This window comes from Neolamprologus brichardi, chromosome 9, assembly GCF_056152115.1.
Source record: "Neolamprologus brichardi isolate AB-2024 chromosome 9, ASM5615211v1, whole genome shotgun sequence".
NCBI classification, from domain to species: domain Eukaryota; kingdom Metazoa; phylum Chordata; class Actinopteri; order Cichliformes; family Cichlidae; genus Neolamprologus; species Neolamprologus brichardi.
This window is the reverse complement of record NC_142112.1, coordinates 13984118-14006416: the sequence shown is the minus strand read 5'-3', so window position 1 is coordinate 14006416 and position 22299 is coordinate 13984118. Positions and strand designations below refer to the sequence as shown.

At 38.2% G+C, this 22299-nt stretch overlaps 2 protein-coding genes across 2 annotated transcripts; both read right to left on the bottom strand.

Annotated features, from left to right (window-relative positions):
• Positions 1-2842: 2842 nt before the first annotated feature.
• LOC102795925 (uncharacterized) lies at positions 2843-9715 on the bottom strand. The gene is made up of 8 exons (XM_087845947.1): positions 9625-9715; positions 9446-9481; positions 9034-9351; positions 6465-6740; positions 6064-6357; positions 5206-5529; positions 3494-3619; positions 2843-3400 (listed from the first exon to the last, which is right to left on the bottom strand). Exons 1-8 carry the CDS (start codon positions 9692-9694, stop codon positions 3132-3134), a joined length of 1713 nt encoding a protein of 570 aa, XP_087702073.1. The 5' UTR covers positions 9695-9715; the 3' UTR covers positions 2843-3131.
• Positions 9716-12813: 3098 nt separating this feature from the next.
• LOC148101223 (uncharacterized) lies at positions 12814-21452 on the bottom strand. The gene is made up of 7 exons (XM_087845483.1): positions 21389-21452; positions 21210-21284; positions 20780-21124; positions 19682-19951; positions 17529-17849; positions 13470-13595; positions 12814-13368 (listed from the first exon to the last, which is right to left on the bottom strand). The coding sequence occupies exons 1-7, from the start codon at positions 21450-21452 to the stop codon at positions 13310-13312; spliced, it is 1260 nt and encodes a 419-aa protein (XP_087701609.1). The 3' UTR covers positions 12814-13309.
• Positions 21453-22299: the final 847 nt, after the last annotated feature.

Genomic DNA, 22299 nt, shown 5'->3' with positions numbered 1-22299 from the left:
GATGCTCTACTGAAGCAGAGTGACATACAACTAAAAGCCAGGGTGGCAAGAAACAGAACTAAGAACGACTCCGAACTGGGAAAACTAATAAAACAAAACTGAATCCGCAGGGAGACACGGAGGGAGGTAACACAGCATGGAGGAACTCAGACGGACCAATAACGCACACAAGAGGACACATCCTATAAATACACACAGAGGAAACGAGGAAACAGCACACAGGAGGGAGATACAGCTGAACCTAATCCGAGGAGACAGGGAGGACACAAGCTGAATACACTGACATCAGGAGCGGACCTTCAAAGTAAAACAGGAAATACACAGACTGGACTCAGAGACACGGTGCAGATATGGAACAGAGGGAGCACAGAACCAAAACCCTAACAACTAAACCCAAATACATACACAGAATAAACTGGAACATAAGATCATAATAATAAACACAAAACGCTGGGTCAAATGACACTAACCAGATTTTAAACGGTAACTAATTGAATTCGTTTACCTCAGTTCTTCATTATCTATTTAAAGGTCTTTGGGAAGCATGTTAATTATATAGTCAGTTATTTATTTACGCAGGTGTAAATTATATATTTGAGATTTAATAACCATTGTGTAAATCTGGAAGTAATATTATTTGTGAATGTACCATTTATCCTTCTCTTCATGTTCAACAGGTGAGCGTATTTTGTATAGAAGCATGCTGCTACAAGCCCGAAACAGCATTCTGCACTCACTAAAAACGTACCTGCAGATTTTTCCTGTTTCTTTACAGGCACACAGACAAAATAAATGTAATAATAATAATAATAATAATAATAATAATAATAATTATTATTATTATTATTATTATTATTATTATTATTATTATTATTATTTAATTAATTATTTAATTAATTATTTAATTAATTATTTAATTAATGCTTTACGTGGTCAGTGTGCGATATCTCATCTTTGTGTTTTTACGAATGACAATTTTTAAAGCTCCAAAGCCACCTGTTCCACTTCTCTTTAAACGAGAAAAAAGATAAAAACCAACACCTGTTCCTACACACACGTTACACACTGATTACTAAAATAAGTATGATTTTTAAGAATTACAGTAAGTTAACTTTACTTATGTCTTCATATATTTTTGTTTTGGGTTGAGGAGCTTCCACAGAGCTTTCCACAGCTAGTTCACAGGTAAGAGGCGGTTAGTTGCTAAAGGTTTCACAGTGTATATCACAATCATATGGGGATGCATGCGTGAATATGTGTATGTATATCTAATGAAATATGAGCAAGCTGAATTTCTGTTGATTACAGATAGATACAGATACGTGCTGTGCATTCATACTTACATACATATCACAGTGATACATTAGTCTGCTAGTGCATGTATGTAACAGTCACGTTTCTCATTAATGCACCCCGAATAATAAAGCAAACACAATGTTTAATTAAAGGGGTTAACATTTTCTTTTTCTCTTTAAAAAATAGAAAAATGACAAAAGAGCAAAGAGCAGCAGTTTGGGTTTCCACTGATGATTCACAGACAAATCCTGATCTGATTGCAGGAAATGAGAAGCTACTGCTTGAAAGGTTTCATAATGCAATTGCACAAGTCATCATGTGTAAATAGTTCTGTGTATATCTGTTGAAATATGTGGTTAATGCTGAGTAAGAGCTCATGCTGAATAAGTTAAAGATACATTCTACAAAATGGTATCGGGAGACTGAGACTGCTAATGCATGTATGTAACAGTCAGGTCAGTGGCTAAATGATAAATACAGGTGTGCGCTGTAGGTCACTGTTTTGGAGATAGTAGCAGTTATATTGCGTAATTAATTTCCAAATACTCCAAGAACAAGTTGTTTTTTGTTTTTATTGCAAATTTATTTGCATTATATCATTTAAATAATCATCAGAAAGACAAAGATTAGCTTGGCTTCACAAGAAAAACTCGCCTAATGTATTCTTTTACTTTATACTTAAAAATAATATATAAAATATACATACACTGCATCAATAGTGCTACACTGAGTTTTAGCAAAACAGCCTTATACAACTAAAATAAATCAAATGAGCAGGAAATGAAATATTAACATTTTTCTTGACATTCAGCTCAATTTAGAGTAAAATCAGATGCAACCTTTAATTGATGTGATTCTGTGAGAAAAGTCAACACATCACATTGGACAGAAAAACATGTTATTCCCTGTTGCTGGTATTTCAGGAAGGACACTTGCACATATTTGAATTGTACCTGAAACACTGTTTTACATTTCTACACACAACAAAATGAATAAGCTGCTTCAAACATCTCTAAAGTGAAATTTCTATGATTTCAGGAACATCTTTTTTAAATGTTCACAGTCTTCAGTGCAAACAACAGCATAAACACACAGGTGCACCTCTGCTCCACCTCTAAACTAATAAACTAACAACCAGTGTCCAGCACACAAAGTTATCGCTAAGCATTTTGTACAAATCCAGCTTTTCTGAGGAAGCTTTCCTTTTCCTTATACTTATTGTTGTGGATAGGCGTAGCTTTGGGTCGCGTGGTGTCGGTAATAATAATAGTGATTGCTATATCACCTGTTCACGTCCCGAGGGAATTTTTGTGAATGAGTGGGTGATGGGGGAAGTCGACTTTTGCTGACCGCTCAAGCTTAGAATGTTTGTTTTGATCACTGTTTTTCTACGGATTTTTAGGATTTGATAACAAATAAAGGAGTTTTAACCTGGAACCTTTGACTTATGTTTTAAACAGCGGGCGCGTCAACATTATTCCCCTATTCAGCTGCTCGGCGACTCAAAGGCTTGACAGTCGCCAATACTTATACTTATCACCACACTGTGTTTATGTGCTTAAAAAGAAATTATTTTTAACTAAAACCAATTCTGAACTATAATTTCACCAACTCATCTACACGGACATTTTATAGAGGGTATTATTAAAAGACAGAAATTCAAAATGTGTAGTCTGTGATAAACTAGTTCCCCCCACAATATTTACACTGATGACGAGCCAGAAAAGCTGCAATGTTCTGATCAATGATGGAGCCTCTAGCTTCCAATATTAAAATGTATTAAATATTATTCTGACTGTGTTAATCTGAATGGATCGATGTTAATCCTTATAAATCTAAATGTTTTGATAAATATCCTCTTGCTCTCCATAAAGGTCGACAGTTTGTTCAGCAAACATCTGTGTTACATATACATGATCATTTTCATCACCGCTGCTTTGTTCTTCGTCTGCTTCCATTTTTCTCTCTTTCTCATATGTTTCCTCTCTCTTCGCTCTTCCTGTTTGTTTGGTAAAATTCCTGTAGGTGTTCAGTGTCTCAACATTCATATAGATCCTCTCCTCGTCACTGACGTCATCTTCTTCATTACAGGTTTTTAGAGTCACTGAAACAGAGCAGAGCAGATTTTTCTAGATGTCATGATCAAAATAAAGCTGCTGATTCATGTAATATGTTGTTTGTTCTGGTGAGCACTGACCTGTGGCGTGGATTTGGGCCTGCTGTGTTTGCCTACTTCTCCTGAGCACCAGTAAGACCACCAACAAGACCAGCAGGAGCAACAGGACCACAGGAACTACAGACGAGACCAGCAGCATCCGAGGAACTAAGAGAGAAAAGGTTTTAGTCAAAAATGAAAGATAGAAAGTGGTTTTGTATTATTTATTGGCACTTCCTATTTCCTTGGTAATCATGGTTTTACATAGTAAGGAGGTTCTTCTTTGGCAAATGTGTTCATCGAAAATGAGTTCAAGACACACTGCAAACAGGTCATTAGATGAATCTACAGTCATATGGAGCCTTTTATTTATTGTTTAGAATGACATTTGTATCTAACATGTAAAATGGTAAATGGCCTGTATTTGTATAGTGCTTTTACTAGTCCCGCCTAAGGACCCCAAAGCGCTTTACACACCCAGTCATCCACCCATTCATACACTGGTGGAGGCAAGCTACAGTTGTAGCCACAGCTGCCCTGGGGCAGACTGACAGAAGCGAGGCTGCCATATCGCGCCATCGGCCCTTCTGGCCAACACCAGTAGACGGTAGGTGAAGTGTCTTACCCAAGGACACAACAACCGAGACGGTCTGAGCCGGGGCTCGAACCGGCAACCTTCCGATTACAAGACGAACTCCCAACTCTTGAGCCACAATCGCCATGATCACCATGTTTGGACTGTTAGAGGGAGCTGAGCACCCACAGAAAATGATACATAGACAAAGGTGCTAAATGCAAACACAATTAGCTCAGGTAACAAACACAAACCCCAAACCTTCTTTGAGACAACAGTGTTTATCATATCACCTGCCAGCCTGATCTTCGTCAGTTTAATACTGCGTTGGATTCATCTTGTAAGACTCCGATATTGAAATCAAATAAATAATTTTTAAAGCATTTACGAAGTCTGGTTTATTACTTTTACTTGGCTACTATTTACCAGTTTAAAGATTTAAGCATGAACCTTTGCTGTAATGCAGAAGCAGTAAGGGATGAATGTGTCAAAAAGCTAGAAAAATGTACGATAATCCCCCAAAATCTCTTCACAAGACAGTGTCCTGAGTAATTATCAGCCCATTTTTAAACTGTCACTCTTTGTTAAAGTTTTAGAAAAAGTTGTTTTAAATCAACTTTTGTCTTTCCTAGATGAGAACAACATTTAGTCCTTTCTGTCAGGTGTCAGGGCCGTTCACAGTACTGAGTCTGCTCCTTTAAAATGACAAATGATTCTCTTCTTAATCCAGATTGTGTTGATTGTTATTACTGCTGCTTCTGAGAGCTGCTTTTGACAATGTTGATCATGAGTTACTCACAGAGTGTTTGGATTGTTGTAGTTTAAGGTTTAGGTCTAAATGGGTTTAAAGCTTATAACAACCACTGGACATTCTCAGTCAACATCAAAATACTCTGCATCAGCAGTTATGATCTCATTATTTGAAATTCGTTGGTTTTTTTTCTTTGCATATCTCTTTTCACTGCTATGCAGATGACTTACAATTATATTTACCTCAGATTTTGGAAATGTTTACTCTGCATTAAGGTTCAGTGACTGAATATTTTAAATCACAAAATTGAAGTTTCTCACGATTACACAACATTTTTTGTTTGTCCCTTAGCTGAGACCTAGAAGGTCAGTCTGGGCTAAGACTGTCCTTCTAGGACAGTACAAAACATAAATTCAATGCTATACTTACATTTAATGATGACAGTAATGGGTGCTGTTGCAGTAGAACTGAATGTCCGTGTGGACACTGTGACTTCATACACACAGCTGTAGTTGCCTTGGTGTTCATACTCAGCTACAGGGAAACTAAAGGAGGCTGAGTTGTTGACTGCTGGCTCGCTGTCTGTGATGTTGGAGTCAGAGAAGATGAGAAAGAAACGTCCACTGGAAAATGTGGAGTTAACAGAGCAGGTGAGGACAAAACTGTAACCCCTGGTGATCTCTGCACCTTCAGGACCCCAGACCAGACCTGCACCAGGAGAGGTCAGGGAGATGTTGGGTGTCTGCAGTCTCACTGGGGAATAAAAGGTACCAGGATTAAGAAACACAACACTTAGTTTCTTGTTTATAAATGTAGTAGGTATGGAGCAGTATTAACATATTATTGCTATGCTGGATTTGATTTGATGAATGAATATTCACTCTTATAGATCGTTGAAAACTCTAAATTTGATTCTTTCATTGCTAAACGCTCCACAGTCTCCAATAATTAACCTCTAATACTGTCCGATTGCTCCTTGCTACAGTGGGATTTGAGAGCATTTTTGATAATGGCCAAAAAACATGAACCAGTAAAAATATCAGATAAATAAAGTGACTAAAAACTATATAGAACAACAGATTCCATTTTTAATACACTCTTTTTATATGTAACAATTAAATAAGGTTAAAGCTACGATTGAAAAACTCTTTCAATTACTTTGTTACAGATTTTTTTAAAAATCAAAGGAGCTGTGATAAAAATGCAGTAATCTCTTATTCATGTCACTCTTATCAGTATCTCGCTTTGTTCCAAGAGTTAGTCCATACTTGTTTTTGCTTTTCTTACCAGTAACAGAGAGTCTGACCGAATCACTTAATGGGGAACTGAATTCACGACTTGAGCCTCTTTTCTTATACTGACACTGGTAAGATCCCTCGTTATCAAAGTCCACGTTGGGAATATTGAAGGTAGCAGAGTTTGTGTTGGAGGTTTGGCTCCTCCTGAATGAACCCTGAATTTGACTCAGAGTGAACGATCCACCTAAAACCTGAGTTGAGACTGAACATGTGATTTCAACAGTCTGACCCCAGGTCACCTCACCAACAGGGTAAATGGAGATACGAGGTTTTGGAAAACTCACTGAAAAAATATCAACATATCAAAGCATTATCTCACCAGGTTACTGATTCTGTTACTGAAAGAAGAGAATGAAACAAAGAACTTGGCAAAGTGGATTTTTTTCTTACCAGTAACAGAGAGTCTGACAGAGGAAGAGCTGAAACTTTGACTTGTTTTCATGTACTGACACTGGTACCATCCATCATGATCAAAGTTCACATTGTGAAGATTGAATGTAACAGAGCTCGTAGAGGATGTTTGACTCTGACTGAATGAGCCTGAAGTCTTCTGGAGGATAAAAGTTCCACCTGAGAACTTGTATGAAACTGAGCAAGTGATGCTGACGCCATGACCCCAGGTGACCTCATTACTGTACAAGAAAATGGTGGGCTCTGGGAGGGTTTCTAAAGAAATGATACAGTATTAGATAAGACAGGACACAGTCAAGATCTGATCAGATAATCTTAGTGGCTGATGGCTTAGCTGATACCATTTTATGTATGCAAATGAAAAACCTCAAATACTTGAGGGGCTTAAGTGGAAACTTTTTTTTGACCCTGCTGCTATTTGAATACAATTGTTTGAGGTTATTGCTGCTAAAAATTAAAGAGTTCACTTTTTTGGACAAGCACTGAAAATGCTGTGCTGCACACATTGTACTGCTGCCTGAAAGAAAAATGACTTTCTCTTAACTCCACATGAATTAGAAAATACTGTCAACAGTCACATTTTTAGGATCTTAGGATGGCACACTTTTTCAAGATAAAAAGTCTGTAAATTAGGCTTTAAGTGAAGTCTGAGCTCAAAGTTCTTCACAAGCCTTCAGTAAGAAATGGGTTAACATGTTATGTTTAATTATGCAAATCAGTTACAGTGGGGCAAAAAAGTATTTAGTCAGCCACCGATTGTGCAAGTTCCCCCACTTAAAATGATGACAGAGGTCAGTAATTTGCACCAGAGGTACACTTCAACTGTGAGAGACAGAATGTGAAAAAAAAATCCATGAATTCACATGGTAGGATTTGTAAAGAATTTATTCGTAAATCAGGGTGGAAAATAAGTATTTGGTCACCTCAAACAAGGAAAATCCCTGGCTCTCACAGACCTGTAACGTCTTCTGTAAGAAGCTTTTCTGTCCCCCACTCGTTACCTGTATGAATGGCACCTGTTTGACCTCATCATCTGTATAAAAGACACCTGTCCACAGCCTCAACCAGTCAGACTCCAAACTCCGCCATGGCCAAGACCAAAGAGCTTTCGAAGGACACCAGGAAAAGAATTGTAGACCTGCACCAGACTGGGAAGAGTGAATCTACAATAGCCAAGCAGCTTGGTGTGAAAAAATCAACTGTGGGAGCAATCATCAGAAAATGGAAGACATACAAGACCACTGATAATCTCCCTCGATCTGGGGCTCCACGCAAGATCTCATCCCATGGGGTCTAAATGATCATGAGAACGGTGAGCAAAGATCCCAGAACCACACGGGGGGACCTGGTGAATGACCTGCAGAGAGCTGGGACCAAAGTAACAAAGGTCACCATCAGTAACACACTACAACGGCAGGGAATCAAATCCCGCAGTGCCAGACGTGTTCCGCTGCTGAAGCCAGTGCATGTCCAGGCCCGTCTGAAGTTTGCCAGAGAGCACATGGATGATACAGCAGAGGATTGGGAGAATGTCATGTGGTCAGATGAAACCAAAGTAGAACTTTTTGGTATAAACTCAACTCGTCGTGTTTGGAGGAAGAAGAATACTGAGTTGCATCCCAAGAACACCATACCTACTGTGAAGCATGGGGGTGGAAACATCATGCTATGGGGCTGTTTTTCTACCAAGGGGACAGGACGACTGATCCGTGTTAAGGACAGAATGAATGGGGCCAAGTATCGTGAGATTTTGAGCCAAAACCTCCTTCCATCAGTGAGAACTTTGAAGATGAAACGAGGCTGGGTCTTCCAACATGACAATGATCCAAAACACACCGCCCGGGCAACAAAGGAGTGGCTCCGTAAGAAGCATTTGAAAGTCCTGGAGTGGCCTAGCCAGTCTCCAGACCTCAACCCCATAGAAAATCTGTGGCGGGAGTTGAAAGTCCGTGTTGCTCGGCGACAGCCCCAAAACATCACTGCTCTTGAGAAGATCTGCATGGAGGAATGGGCCAAAATACCAGCTACTGTGTGTGCAAACCTGGTAAAGACCTATAGTAAACGTTTGACCTCTGTTATTGCCAACAAAGGTTATGTTACAAAGTATTGAGTTGTATTTTTGTTATTGACCAAATACTTATTTTCCACCCTGATTTACGAATAAATTCTTTACAAATCCTACCATGTGAATTCATGGATTTTTTTTTCACATTCTGTCTCTCACAGTTGAAGTGTACTTCTGGTGCAAATTACTGACCTCTGTCATCATTTTAAGTGGGGGAACTTGCACAATCGGTGGCTGACTAAATACTTTTTTGCCCCACTGTATCTCATTAAATATGCATTAAACTGCAAACATGTTCAACAGAAAGACTGAGTGTAATAAAACAACACCTAAATGTGTGTTTTAAACATTTGAACATCTTTTCTGCGAAAGTAAAATATGATGGAATGAGAACTAACTAGAATCTAAGTATTGACAAGTACATGAAAAAAACAGCTATTATAAAGTGATAAGACCATAAACACTATAGAAAAGTTTTCTTACCTGAACAGACGACGCCAGCGTCCCAACCATGGTTACAGGAATAACTAATAAAGCTGCTGTACCTACAATTATCTAGAGAAGTTTCACTTCCTGAACAGTCCACATTACTGCGGAAGAAATTTCCTGTACCTTGACTAAAGTAAGCAGACCTACTGGACTGCAGAGCTATCCCACAGCCCAGCTCTCTACAGGCCACCTCGGCATCTTTTAAGTCCCACCCATCATCACACACTCTTCCCCAGGAGTAACGGTAAGAGTTATAGATTTCAACTCTGCCAGAGCACTGACTGTACCGAGATCCAACTAATCTGATCCGACCTATGAGGAAAAAGACAATATGGAGGGCAGAGAGAATATTGCAAAAATGGCTTGAAATTGAAAATGTAAGTATGACAGGTTAGAACAGACTGACCTGCAGAAGGTGAAGGTGAGACCATGAGATAAGCAACTATGGGAAAATTAAACCATAGAATATTATCAAGACATAAAGTTATTCAGTCTAAAAATAATTTAAGAAAAGTTGTTGTAAAGTTATTCAGACTGTCTCTGTGATAAAGAAAAGTATTAAGCATTATGGAAAATCTGTTTTACCGAAGATCAAGAAGTGAAGCGCTCTCTTCTCTCTGCCCTCCATGACTGAGAAGAAAGGCTGCTGCTTCATGTCATTTATGAGAACAGACGACAGAAACCTGAACTAAAACCTGTGGTTTACAAAAACACTTCACACTAGTTATCCTTCTAAAACACTTCTCCTTTTGATTTCTTTCTTTCTTTTTTTCTTACATGAAAGTAACAGAGCACGAATACTGAACAACAAAAGCAAACTGCAGCACTCAAATAACACATTTACCAGTTCTGGACTTGAACCTTTTCCTTTATATGCACCTGATTTATTTTATGTACATCAGTGTGAATGTATGTGCATCAAAACTTCTGATGTTGGCATTACTATCTCTGCCTGAAAAAAGAAAAAAAAAATAGAAAATGAAAAAATTACAAAAAACATAAAAAATAAAAGACACAGTAACAGAGCTCTAATCTACGGTGTAATTAATCAATCATTACTAAAAACTAATAAGAACATTTTATCCTGGTGTTTTCTAGCAATTTTTGTGCATTTTACTTCAATTTATTTTTCTATCCTCCACCAGCCTCCCTGGTCTGAGCTTTACATATTGCAGCTGGTAAGGTGAAACCCAACTGTTCCTCTTCTTTTTAATAAACTAAATGACTGAAAACAACACGTGTTTCCATATAATAAACACTCATAACTAAAACGTGATCTTTAATTCATTAAAGGGTTAGATAACAGTTTTGCTTCTGTATATTCAGGAAAATGTCAAAGAAGTAAAGACGATCAGTGTTGGTTTTTCACAGAAAGTTCACAGACAGGAGGTGGTTCAGTGCCAGGAAAGGAGAAGCTAGTGGTTAAAGTTTCACAGTGCAGCTACTTTAGTGTGCACGTGTATATGAATGTGTATATACTTTTATGTTTCTGGCTAACGATGAAGAGCAAGATGACCAACTGAATTTCTGTTGACCATAGATGGACACATATGTATCTGTACACTAAGACACATTTAAATATGATGACACTTTACAAAAGTAAAGACACAGTTCATGAAATACAAGTCGACAACACGAGTTCCTCCATAGGGTAGCTGGGCAAAGCCAGTGATGAACTCAGTCGAACCAGCTCAGGTTGTCATGTCATGGGTCTTAGAAACAGAGTTTTGAATTTTGTGGAATTATGGATTATTATTATTTTTTACTGTTATTGTAGTTTTATGATTTGTGCTTCTGGTTCCTCTTTATGTTAGAGTATTTAGTCTGTATTTGTTACAATCCTTGGTTGTTTGATCCAGAGTTTTGAGTTTTCATATATTTTGATGCTTTATGGTTTATGTTCAAGTTCATTTAGTTATCTTCAGCTCCTACGTTGCCCTGTTATATTTCATTGTTTATTAGATTCCCCTCGCGTCTTCACCCCTTGTGTTTAAGTCTCCTTCGCCCTTCATCTGTTTCAGTGATGTCTTTGTCTCCTGTCCCCTCCTCTTGTTTACAAGTTTCCCTGTGACCTGTTCCATCTGTCATGTGTGTTTCCCCCCACACATTACATTCTGTTTGTGCTTAGTTATGTCCATGTCTCATCTCCAGTCCCCTTTCCTCTCTGTGTGTAGTTACAGTGTGCGTGTTCCTCGTCGGTTCATTTCTGCTTCATTTCTGCGTTTCCTATGTTGTCATGTCTGCTTCCCATTGTGTTTCCATGTTCAGTGTGTGTTCAATTTCACTTCCTCTGTGGCGTCACTATGTTCATTCGTATCAGCTGTTTCCTCATGTGTTTTGTAGAAATGTTTAGCTTATTTTAGAGTTTAGAAATGTGTTAACATAGAATGTAGAATTATTGTAGAGACACTGACACTGCCCTCAATGTGATAAAGGCCTGACTGTCATGAACTTAGGAGTAGATTGTAGGAGACCCCTCCCCCAGTTGAACTGTGAAAGGTCTCAACATTTGACCTGGATAACTGTGGTCTGGAAGGGAGATGAGTTTTTATGACCTCTGGGGAGTCACCTACACCCACAGTGTTTTAACTGTCACGCACACTCACTTACGCGCACACACATACATACAGGTATGCGTACACAGTCACACACGAGCACTCACAAAGACAGACACAGAGTTTGCAGCACACTGTGGGGGGGTTTATGATGGGGACGCCTTTATAAAGCTGGCTGTAACTAACAAAGGGGTGAAGATTTTGCAGAGGGACACACCGGCCTCGTCTTCCCTTCTAGAAGTGCATGCTTAAATGAAGATGAATAAAGATGAATAAAAGTTTTGTGAAAATGACTACTGAGTTCCGGTGCCGTCTCTGGATGCCTCGACGAATAAAAGAACAGGGGTAAAACTGATTTCGCAACAGTTTCCACTCCCCCTGATCACCTCCTGTGTGTATTTATCCTGTGTTTTCATTCATTCCATGTCCAAGCGTCTGCTACGTCATGACATGTTTCCAGGTCTTCATGTATGCATGCCCAGTTGTCATGTTTAGGATATTTCATGTTTTCCTTCATGTTTTCCCGATTTTAGATTATTATTTAGCTTTGAATTGATTTCACGCTTTTGTTTTGGACTGTTAAAACCAGCCTTCAATAAACGCTGGTTGTGACCTCTCTGGAGCGCTTGAAGACTGAACACGTGAAACACTCCTGACATGTGACTTTGGAGCATTGTTAGATGACACTTGATGTATTTATCACTAGCAGGGTTCAGTTTCTTTACCCACACCCAGGACTGATTACTGCCACATCTGCTCTCAATCAAGAAATCACTTGCCTGACAAAGCGGAGCAGATGTCATTCCATGATCCAAGGAAATTCAGGAACAAATGAAAAATAAAGTAATTGAGATCTCACAGTCTGGAGTCCAGTGAGAGCCACGGTGGTTTGTTTGTTTGTTTTTCTAGTTGCCAAACAGAAGTCTTTCCAACTCAGGATGACTTGGCCTGAAAAAATGGGGTGTGCCATCACTCAGTTTGGGAGAGCAATCTTTATTAGGAGATTTGAAGAATGTTGTTGTCACTTATTACTTGCTCAAAAGGGCTGCAAGCAGAATAATTTCCAAATCCATTTTATTGGACGTGATAATGATGTGGTTCTTCTTCACCATGTGACTCTTTATGAATTTGACACACCTGGTTAAAAGTATCATACAAATTGCTAATAATCGCATTTCACTGTCATTGTACGCAAAAGTCAATCACACAACATACAATATTGAATGACTGAGGATTTTAATGCAGTATTATTATAAAACAGAAACAGAATTTATAATCTGTCTAATAGGTTAGAACATAATTGTGTTTTTTTGTTATTATAACTGGTTAAAAGTGTAACAGAAATGACAATTTACGGTAAGCCAAGAAAAGTAGAAAAGCTTAAATGATCAGTTAATGGACACTGAAGCTACTAATCTTAACCTATATGAAATATTTGACCATGTGGTAGTCTCATTGTAGTAAAATAAGAGAGTTTTAGTTTCTTCTGGCTGATATTCTGTGTTAAACTGAATGGATCAATGTTAATCAATATTAACCTAAAGATTTTGATAAACATCTTGTTCTCTACAAAGGTCCACAGTTTGTTCATCAAATGACCGAGTTACAAATACATGATCATTTTCATCACTACTGCTTTGATCTTCATCTGCTTTTCTTCTCTCTTTCTCTGCTCTTCCTGTTTGTTCAGTGTGATTTCTTTGGGGTTCAGTCTCTCAGAATCCATATCTTTTGTCACTGACGTCATCATCTTCATCACAGATTGTTAGAGTCACTGAAAGACAACAGAGCAGATTTCTGTCATGTGGACATCATATTCAAAACAAAGCTGTTGTTTTTTCATGTAATATATCGTTTGTTCTGGTGAGCACAGACTTCTGGTGTGGATGTAGCCCAGCTGTGTTTGCCTCCTTCTCCTGAGCACCAGTAAGACCACCAACAAGACCAGCAGGAGCAACAGGACCACAGCAACTACAGACGAGACCAGCAGCATCCGAGGAACTAAGAGAGAAAAGGTTTTTGTCAAATATGCAAGATAGAAAGTGGTTCTGCATGAGTTATTGTTGTCCCTGCATTTTGACTCTTTGACTCAGGGTTTTTAGTTTTGGGGATGTTTTGGTTTTCTCTACTTTTTTATTTTTGATTATCTTTGAATCGTGCTTATTGATGTATGTATGCTTTATCTACCTAAGCCTGATACAGGATTAGGGTAACAGTTTACATTCAAGCTCCATTACCTTCTGTTTATTGTATTATGTTTACTTTCCTTGTGCTTATGAATTTCTTGTTATCTGTGCCTTAAGTTCCCCATTTTAGGTAATGCTTTAGTTTATTAACCCCTGTTTACGTTCCTGTTCTGGTCCTTCTATCTTGTCTTCTAATGTTATAATCTTTGTTTTATCTATTTTTCCAATTCAGTAAAAGGACTAGATGTTACAATCTCTGATAATGCATTGCTTTAAATGAAGAGAATCTTGAGGGATGGCTGTTGTGAGGAAAGGCAGCCCAGGAACTGCGATAATGCAATGACAGGACGATCTGACTTGAGCTTCAGCGTTTGTGCAATTTGCAACAAATTGTGTGATGCAGACTTTTTAATTCACATTTGTGCAATTCATTTAAATCTTCTGCTCCTGAAAGTGAAACTCTTACAACTACATATCCCTTTAGCTAACCCACCAAGAAAAAAAGCAATGGAATTTTTTTTTTTGTTTGCATTTCTTTTTTGTTTGTTTGTTTGGTTTTTTGCCTGTTTTTTTGCAGGACCAACAGCGCACAATGTGCTTTGAGGTAGCAGCCAAGGAAGATGTGGTTTGTGTCTATGAACAGTTAACACCCGTGTGTACACCTGTGTGCACACCTGTGTGGTTCAGCGCGCTTGTATTCAAAAGGTTTCTCCATGTAACGATCTGCTAGAGGGTGTGGGGAGCCATAGCCCCGTCCCCCAGGGCATGAAGCAGGCATGGAGGAGATCCAGGCCCCAGACTTCCAGAGGCCCCAGAGTGCAAGAGCCCAAGGAGGACCACTGGTTTGCATTTCTTATTGACTTGGGTCAATAATAACCACAATCAATATTTTTTAAGACCCTATAGTTTTAAAAATATTGATCTCTACCAAATAGTTGAGATGTCACTTAATGATTTACCTATGAAATGTAATGTTAATAAAACTACAGTAGAAAATACAGTTGAAAAAAGTAAATTCTGTCCATATGCTACTTATTTGCAGGGATGAGTGAGGAGCATGGAATGGTGATCTTTGCGTTGGACTCTTTGCTACATCCTATGACAGATGAAAGAGGCATGAACCCACAGGCATTGCTTAGAAGGCTGACATATTTGTTGTCAAACCTTTTTACTGCAATCAGACCTTCATCAAACGTCCATGGCCCTTCTTCATTAGGTCTTTGCCTGCCATCAGGGGAGCTCCACCCAGTGCAGTTTGGTCATAGAGTACCAATGCACCTGACACCCAAGGAGGAGTGCAACTTCTGGACCAAGCTGAAACTTGTGAAGAGCTGCGGTTCTTTTATGGGTTTGCACAATGTTTTTTTTTTTACAACTTTGGCTTCTAGAGGTAGCTTCTGTTCCTCTACACTGAGGGAAGCATTGAAGAATGTGGATCTGCCTTACAGCAGCAAGTTATCGATAATCCAGATGAACTTGGCAGAACAATTTAAAACCCCACTCAAACAGTTTGTTGGCAATATATTGGCGGAGAGTGGCAGCCCTTGTGGCTTCATGTGAGACCATGACTTCAAACACACTGTGCTTGAAAGTGGATGGTATCAGGAGACACCACTCACGAATCCACCACAGGAGCATGTGGTTATGAGCCATTCAATTGTTCAGCGCCAATCTAGTACTTGTAAAGTATAAAATTAGAATTTTGACAACTTAGTAATATTAATTTACCAGCGAGTGTAATTTAGTTAAAAGGTAATTAGTTGTGATATTTGTAATTTTCACATGTTACTCTTGATTTTTACCATATTATTCTTTTTAATTTTTGTAACTTTCTGAGTTTTCTATATTAACTCAGAAAGTTACAAAAATTACTTACTGTGGAAATTCTTTCAGCATATTCTTGCTATGCTAACACTTAATGTGATTTATCAACAGCAATGGATAAACAAAATGGGTCCAGATGTGTTTATTTTATGGCAAATAATACATTTAATAACATTTAGGTTAATGTTAGCATTAGCACCATAAAGTGACAAATCAACCATTTGAGCACAAAAAACGATTACACATTAAGAATTTTTTTTATGTTATCAAGTCACATAAATCTGTTCAGTAAGTCCTCTAACACTATCACATATCAAAAAATTATACCTTTCTACCTTAGTTTAATCAAAACACTCAAAATATGTTAGGTGTTTTTTTGGTTTCTCACTTCCTGGTTGGGAGAGGGATAAGAAGAGCCAACCATTTACATTCACAGTGACATCTGGTGGATTATTTCAGCACTGCATACCTTAACTAAGTAGTAGAGATGGCTCAGTTAGTTGGAGTGAAGTTAGGCACTCTTCTTATTGAAATATAAATGTGCTCGACCATTTGGTTGAGCAGGTTGTTAAAGTGATATGCTATAAGGCCAGCTGCAAAAATACTCCTGTTCACAATTTTCAACACTGAGCCTCTTTAGTAATTCCAGTAGCTCATTAGGCTTTGCGCTGCTGCAGACATTAATAAATCTGACCCCAAATGTTCCTTCTTCTTTAAATGTAATGAAGGGATATTTTTCATGGGCTGTTCTCATTTATATGACCTCGATAAAACAACAGGGATAGAACACATTGTGTAGTCATTTTGTAGTCCATCTTCTGATATTTGTAGATTCAATACAGGGACATTGTCACATTGTTAAGGACAGACTGGTGTAGAATTGTTCCAATTCTCAGCGCTCTTCTCTTTTCCCATGTTGTGCCATCTACTTAGCCAGAGATTGTCTCTCTTTACCCTCTCATTTCCCCCAAAGTTGTTATAGTTCACTTAAACTAACTAAATAATAAAACTTGATGTGAAAAATGAAAATTTCATTTCAAAAGACTACCTGATAGAAGCCTTGATAAGAGCTGTACCATCTAATTGCAATGTAATGCAGGTAAATAAAACTTTTCTTTTTACTTATTGTTATTGTTTCTTCAAAAAGCTCTATAGTTGACAGTTATTGTGTAGATTAATAATTACTTTTTTGAATTGTCTACTACAGGTTTTTGACTGAGCTTCTTGGAAAGTAAAAGAGAGCTGCCTTGAGCTCTGAAAATGTGAATAGGCCAGTTTGTCTAAGTAACTGGCTGAAAGAGATGGACAGTAAATGAGCATGGCGGTACTGTGAGTCCAGAGGATTTGTTATTTTTGCACTAAAATGTTCGATGATCACACTATTTTAGCCTAATGTACAAAATAATTTTGGCTAAGGTTGCTCAGAGTTTAAAGGTGAAGCTGGTCTAATAACCTTTTATGTTTCTGCCTTATTTTTTTAAGAAGAAAAACTGCACCTTATGTTAAAACTTTATTATTATTATTATTATTATTATTATTATTTAAAGACAATACCATTTTGAAAATGTACTTGAAGCACTTTATTTTTAGGTCTGCCCAATTTTGGCCAGAGATTTTTTTTCTGTGATTTGAATTGAAATGCAGTTTAAAGACTTTTTCAGGAATTAAAAGAGCTCGAGTTTACAATGTTCATGTCCATGTCTATTATTTAATTCTGTCTCCCACTATTAGAAATAAAAAACGAAGCTCTTGAAATAAATCAAAAATAACTGAAATTAAAAGACCCGATTTTTTTTTTTGATATTGTTTGTTTGGTATACTTTCAAACAGAGAAAATCCATAAGGGAAAAATAGGGAATAGAGTGGCTAGTGTGCACAGTATGTTGTTCTAATTTTTAATACATAAATTTAATAGTATACTTACATTTAATGATGACAGTAATGGGTGCTGTTGCAGTAGAACTCAATGTCTGTGTGGACACTGTGACATACACACAGCTGTAGTTGCCTTGGTGTTCATACTCAGCTACAGGGAAACTAAAGGAGGCTGAGTTGTTGACTGCTGGCTTGCTGTCTGGGATGTTGGAGTCAGAGAAGATGAGGATGAATCGTCCACTGGAAAATGTGGAGTTAACAGAGCAGGTGAAGACAAAACTGTAACCTCTGGTGATCTCTGCACCTTCAGGACCCCAGACCAGACCTGCACCAGGAGAGGTCAGGGAGATGCTGGGTGTCTGCAGTCTCACTGGGGAATAAAAGGTACCAGGATTAAGAAGGGAGCAGAATCAAACACAACACTTAGTTTCTTGTTTACACATCCAGCAGTTATGGAGCAACATTAACATTTTTGTTACGCTTCTTGTGATTTGATGAATGAATATTCACTCTTATAGATCTTTGCAAACTCTAAATTTGATTATTTCGTTGCTAAACGCTCCACAGTTTCCAATAACTAACCTCTAATATTGTCTGATTGCTCCTTGCTACAGTGGGCCTTGAGAGCATTTTTGATAATGGCCAAAAGTAAAGAACGCAGTAAAAATATCAGATAAATAAAGTGACTAAAAACTATAAAGAAAGGATTGATTGGAATAGTGATGATGATGTCCGCTATCACTGTCAATTGTCAGTAAACACTTAATCTGGCTGATGAATCGTCACGTGACATATTACAAAGTCTGTATTATTAACTCTGTAATTAGGCGCCATTCTTCTTATTTTACAGCGCTGTTGTTCAATCGGAAACGCTCTCTGTTGAGGAGAAAAGCATGAATTTGTTTGTATACGGATTATCCATTGTTTAAAGGTCCCGGTAGTCGAAAAGGAGACAGAGCTGTTGAGAAATGTTAGGAGCTAACTGGGCGCTAACCGTATCATTCAAACATATTGAATGTCGCAATGTTGGCAAAGAGAAGAAGTGATGTAAGATTTGCGCATGCGGGGTACTGATCGGGTTTCCGGTACGGATCGGGTAGCGACAATGACCCGTGATTTTTTTGCGAGAATGTCTCATGACAGTAACGTAAGCGAGTGCGACGTTCGTGGCAACAGCTTTGTGCAGGTCAACAATGGATAATATATCGAGTGCGGGAGAGAGTGTGAACGTGCAGCGTTTAAAGCGTGGAAGTCTTGACCATACTTTGAGTTTGATTCCATAAAAAGTGACAAAAACATTTGCGTCCGTTGTGCGTGGGAAGAAAACTTATTTTTAAAGCGAAAAAACCCCCTAAACTTCCAAGCAAGCACTGAGTGCGCCACGACGTAATGTGAAATTCACAGAGAAACTCGCGGATTCTTCAACTGACCGCTGCGGCACACCTGCACCAGGGCAAACCTCCGCCTACCCTACTCCTGCTTTACAGGTGAAAATAGAGCAACAGGGCCGCTAGTCTTTGATGTTATTTATTTTCTGCTGTGTTTTACTTGTATCTATTTGAAAGACTGAGTGTAAACACAGAAAAAATATTTTATGTGCTGGAATGTGCAGAAAATAGGTTTTCTTCCAGTCAGAGAATGTCGCAAATAATAAAATTTTTGCTTGATGCATAAAAATAAAAGATTAAAACTGATAAAACAAGTAAAGAAAAAGGAGACTTTTCCATTTGATTACATTTTGTATGATGGATTATGCAGAAAAAGTAGAACTGGGCTGAAAGATCTATCACTTTATCACCTATTCAGGTTGTAAATCGTGTTTTTAAAAAGTAACTAAGTAATTAATTACTTTTGAAAATAATTAATCAGTAAAGAAACAGGATTACTTTTTTGGGGAAGTAATCAGTAATTAGTTACTGATTACTTTTTTCAAGTAACTTGACCAACACTGCTCGTGAATGAACCCTGAATTTGACTCAGAGTGAACGATCCACCTAAAACCTGAGTTGAGACTGAACATGTGATTTCAACAGTCTGACCCCAGGTCACCTCACCAACAGGGTAAATGGAGATACGAGGTTTTGGAAAAAATACTGAAAAAATATCAACATATCAAAACCTTCTTATCTCACCAGGTTACTGATTCTGTTACTGAAAGAAGAGAATGAAACAAAGAACTTGGCAAAGTGGATTTTTTCTTACCAGTGAGTCTGACAGGGGAAGAGCTGAACCTTCGACTTATTTTCATGTACTGACACTGGTACAGTCCATCATGATCAAAGTTCACATTTTGAAGATTGAATGTAACAGAGCTCATAAAGGATGGTTTCGTCTGACTGAATGAGCCTGAAGTCTTCTGGAGGATAAAAGTTCCACCTGAGAACTTATCTGAGACTGAGCAATTGATTCTGACGTCCTGACCCCAGGTAACCTCATTACTGTACAAGGAGATGGTGGGCTCTGGGAGGGTTTCTAAAAAAAAAGATGTAGTATTAGATAAAACAGGACACAGTCAAGTTCAGATCAGATAATCTTATTGGCTACCATATTAGCTGATGGCTTAGCTGATACAGTTTTGTGTCTGCAAATGACAAATCTCTGCAGCTAAATACCAGACCACTATTTTTTTTTCATGCTGTGTCTGATTTAGTGTCTGCTGGCAGTTATGTGCAGTATTGTTACTGCTGGTTACACTATCTCCAGCCTCTCGTATACACACAGAAAAATGAGGCAGGTGTGCTCTCTCCTCTCTCCTGAATACCACAATAATTTGTACTGCCTCCTTCTCTTCTCCAATACACTGCTACTTCTTGGTTTCTCTCCCTGGACATCTTCGACATATGATCAATGACCATTAAGTCAAATTATAAAGAAAAAACATCAGATAAACACTCACTGAAACTGATCATGAGCTATAACAGTGTAGAGCAGGCTGGTAATGGTTTAAACTTCTATGATTAGTTACTGGCACTAATTTTACAGACTTTAACTGCTCTTTTCATTCTCTCATCTCATATTTCCTTTTTCTCACAATATCTTGAGGTGGTTAGACAGAAACATTTTTGACCTTGCTTCTATCTTATGAATGTTTCAGGTTATTGCTGCTAAAGGAGGAGGTTTTCAAATTATAGTTCATTTCAAGCAAATGTTGCAGTGCACACATTGTAATGATGCTTGTAAAAAAAAAGTAAGATAAGCAAAATATGATGGAATGAGAACAAACTAGAATCTAGGTTTTAACTAATACATGAAAAAACCCAGTTGTGACACCACCACAGACTTTTGGAACAGTTTTCTTACCTGTACAGACCACACCAGCGTCTTCACTATGGCTACAGTCGTGTGTCCTAAGTCCTCTGTGACGACAATCATTTAGAGAAGTTTCACTTCCTGAACAGTCCACATCATCAAGCATGATAGTCCCTGTACCTTGACCAAAGTAAGCAGACCCAAGAGCCTCCAGTGCTATCCCACAGTTCAGCTCTCTACAGACCACCTCAGCATCTTTTAAGTCCCAGCCATCATCACACACTGTTCCCCAGGAGGGGTAACGGTAAGAGTTATAGTTATAGTTATAGTAAGACTTATAGATTTCAACCCTTCCAGAGCACCGAGTGGACCCAGATCCAGCTAATCTGAGCAGACCTATGAGGAAAAAGACAATATGAACTATATTGCAAAAATGGCTTGAAATTGAAAATGTAAGTATGACAAGTTAGAACAGACTGACCTGCAGAAGGTGAAGGTGACACCACGAGATAAGCAACTATGGGAAAATTAAACCATGGAAAGTTATCAAGATATAAAGTTATTCAGTCTAAAAATAATTTAAGAAAAGTTGTTGTAAAGTTATCCAGACTGTCTCTGTGATAAAGAAAAGTATTAAACATTATGGAAAATCTGTTTTACCGAAGATCAAGAAGTGAAGCGCTCTCTTCTTCTTCTCTCTGCCCTCCCAGCCCTGGCCCTCCATGACTGAGAAGAAAGGCTGCTGCTTCGTGTCATTTATGAGAACAGACGACAGAAAACTGAACTAAAACCTGTGGTTTACAAAAGCACTTTGCACTGGTTATCCTTCTGAAACACTTCTCCTTTTGATTTCTTTTTTTTTTTCTTACATAAAGTAACAGAGCACAAATACTGAACAACTCTGAAATTTAGAGCACCAAAAACAAACTGCCGCACTCAAACAACACATTTACCAGGGTTTATATTTATCTGGGCTTAAAAATAAATATAAAAATGTCCTTTTATATGGATCTGAGTACTTAATTGTAAGTAACGGTCTAACATCCAAGAAAGGGGGCAGATAATGGATTACAGATCTTCCTTATAAAACCAACACATAAGCTTATTTTGACGAGTCTCTTTTTCAGGCGCCGTACAAAAAGCAAAATGAACAAAACAAAACCAGAAGGAAACAGGAATAGATTTTAAAAAACAAGTAAAATACATAGTAGGTGCTAAACATACACATGACACAAACACATGAACAAATCAGACAGACTCAAATGCCAGCGGGAAATAAGTTTTGAGTCTAGTTTTAAATGACTCAGTGGAGGGAGCTCAATTGACTATGAGGGCAATGCTCTTCCACAGGTCAGGGACAACCACAAGAATGCAGGTCTCTTTGACTTTAAATACAGAGCAGAGAAAAAGTCAGAAGCATCTGCTCAGCTGATCAGAGGGATCTGGAAGCTGAACAGGGCTGTAAGTGGCCAAAGATGTAGAAAGCAGCCAAACCATGAAGAATTTTGTAGACAAACAGTTGGCAACCACTGGAGAGAAGTTAAAACAGCTGTAATATGATCTCTTTTTGG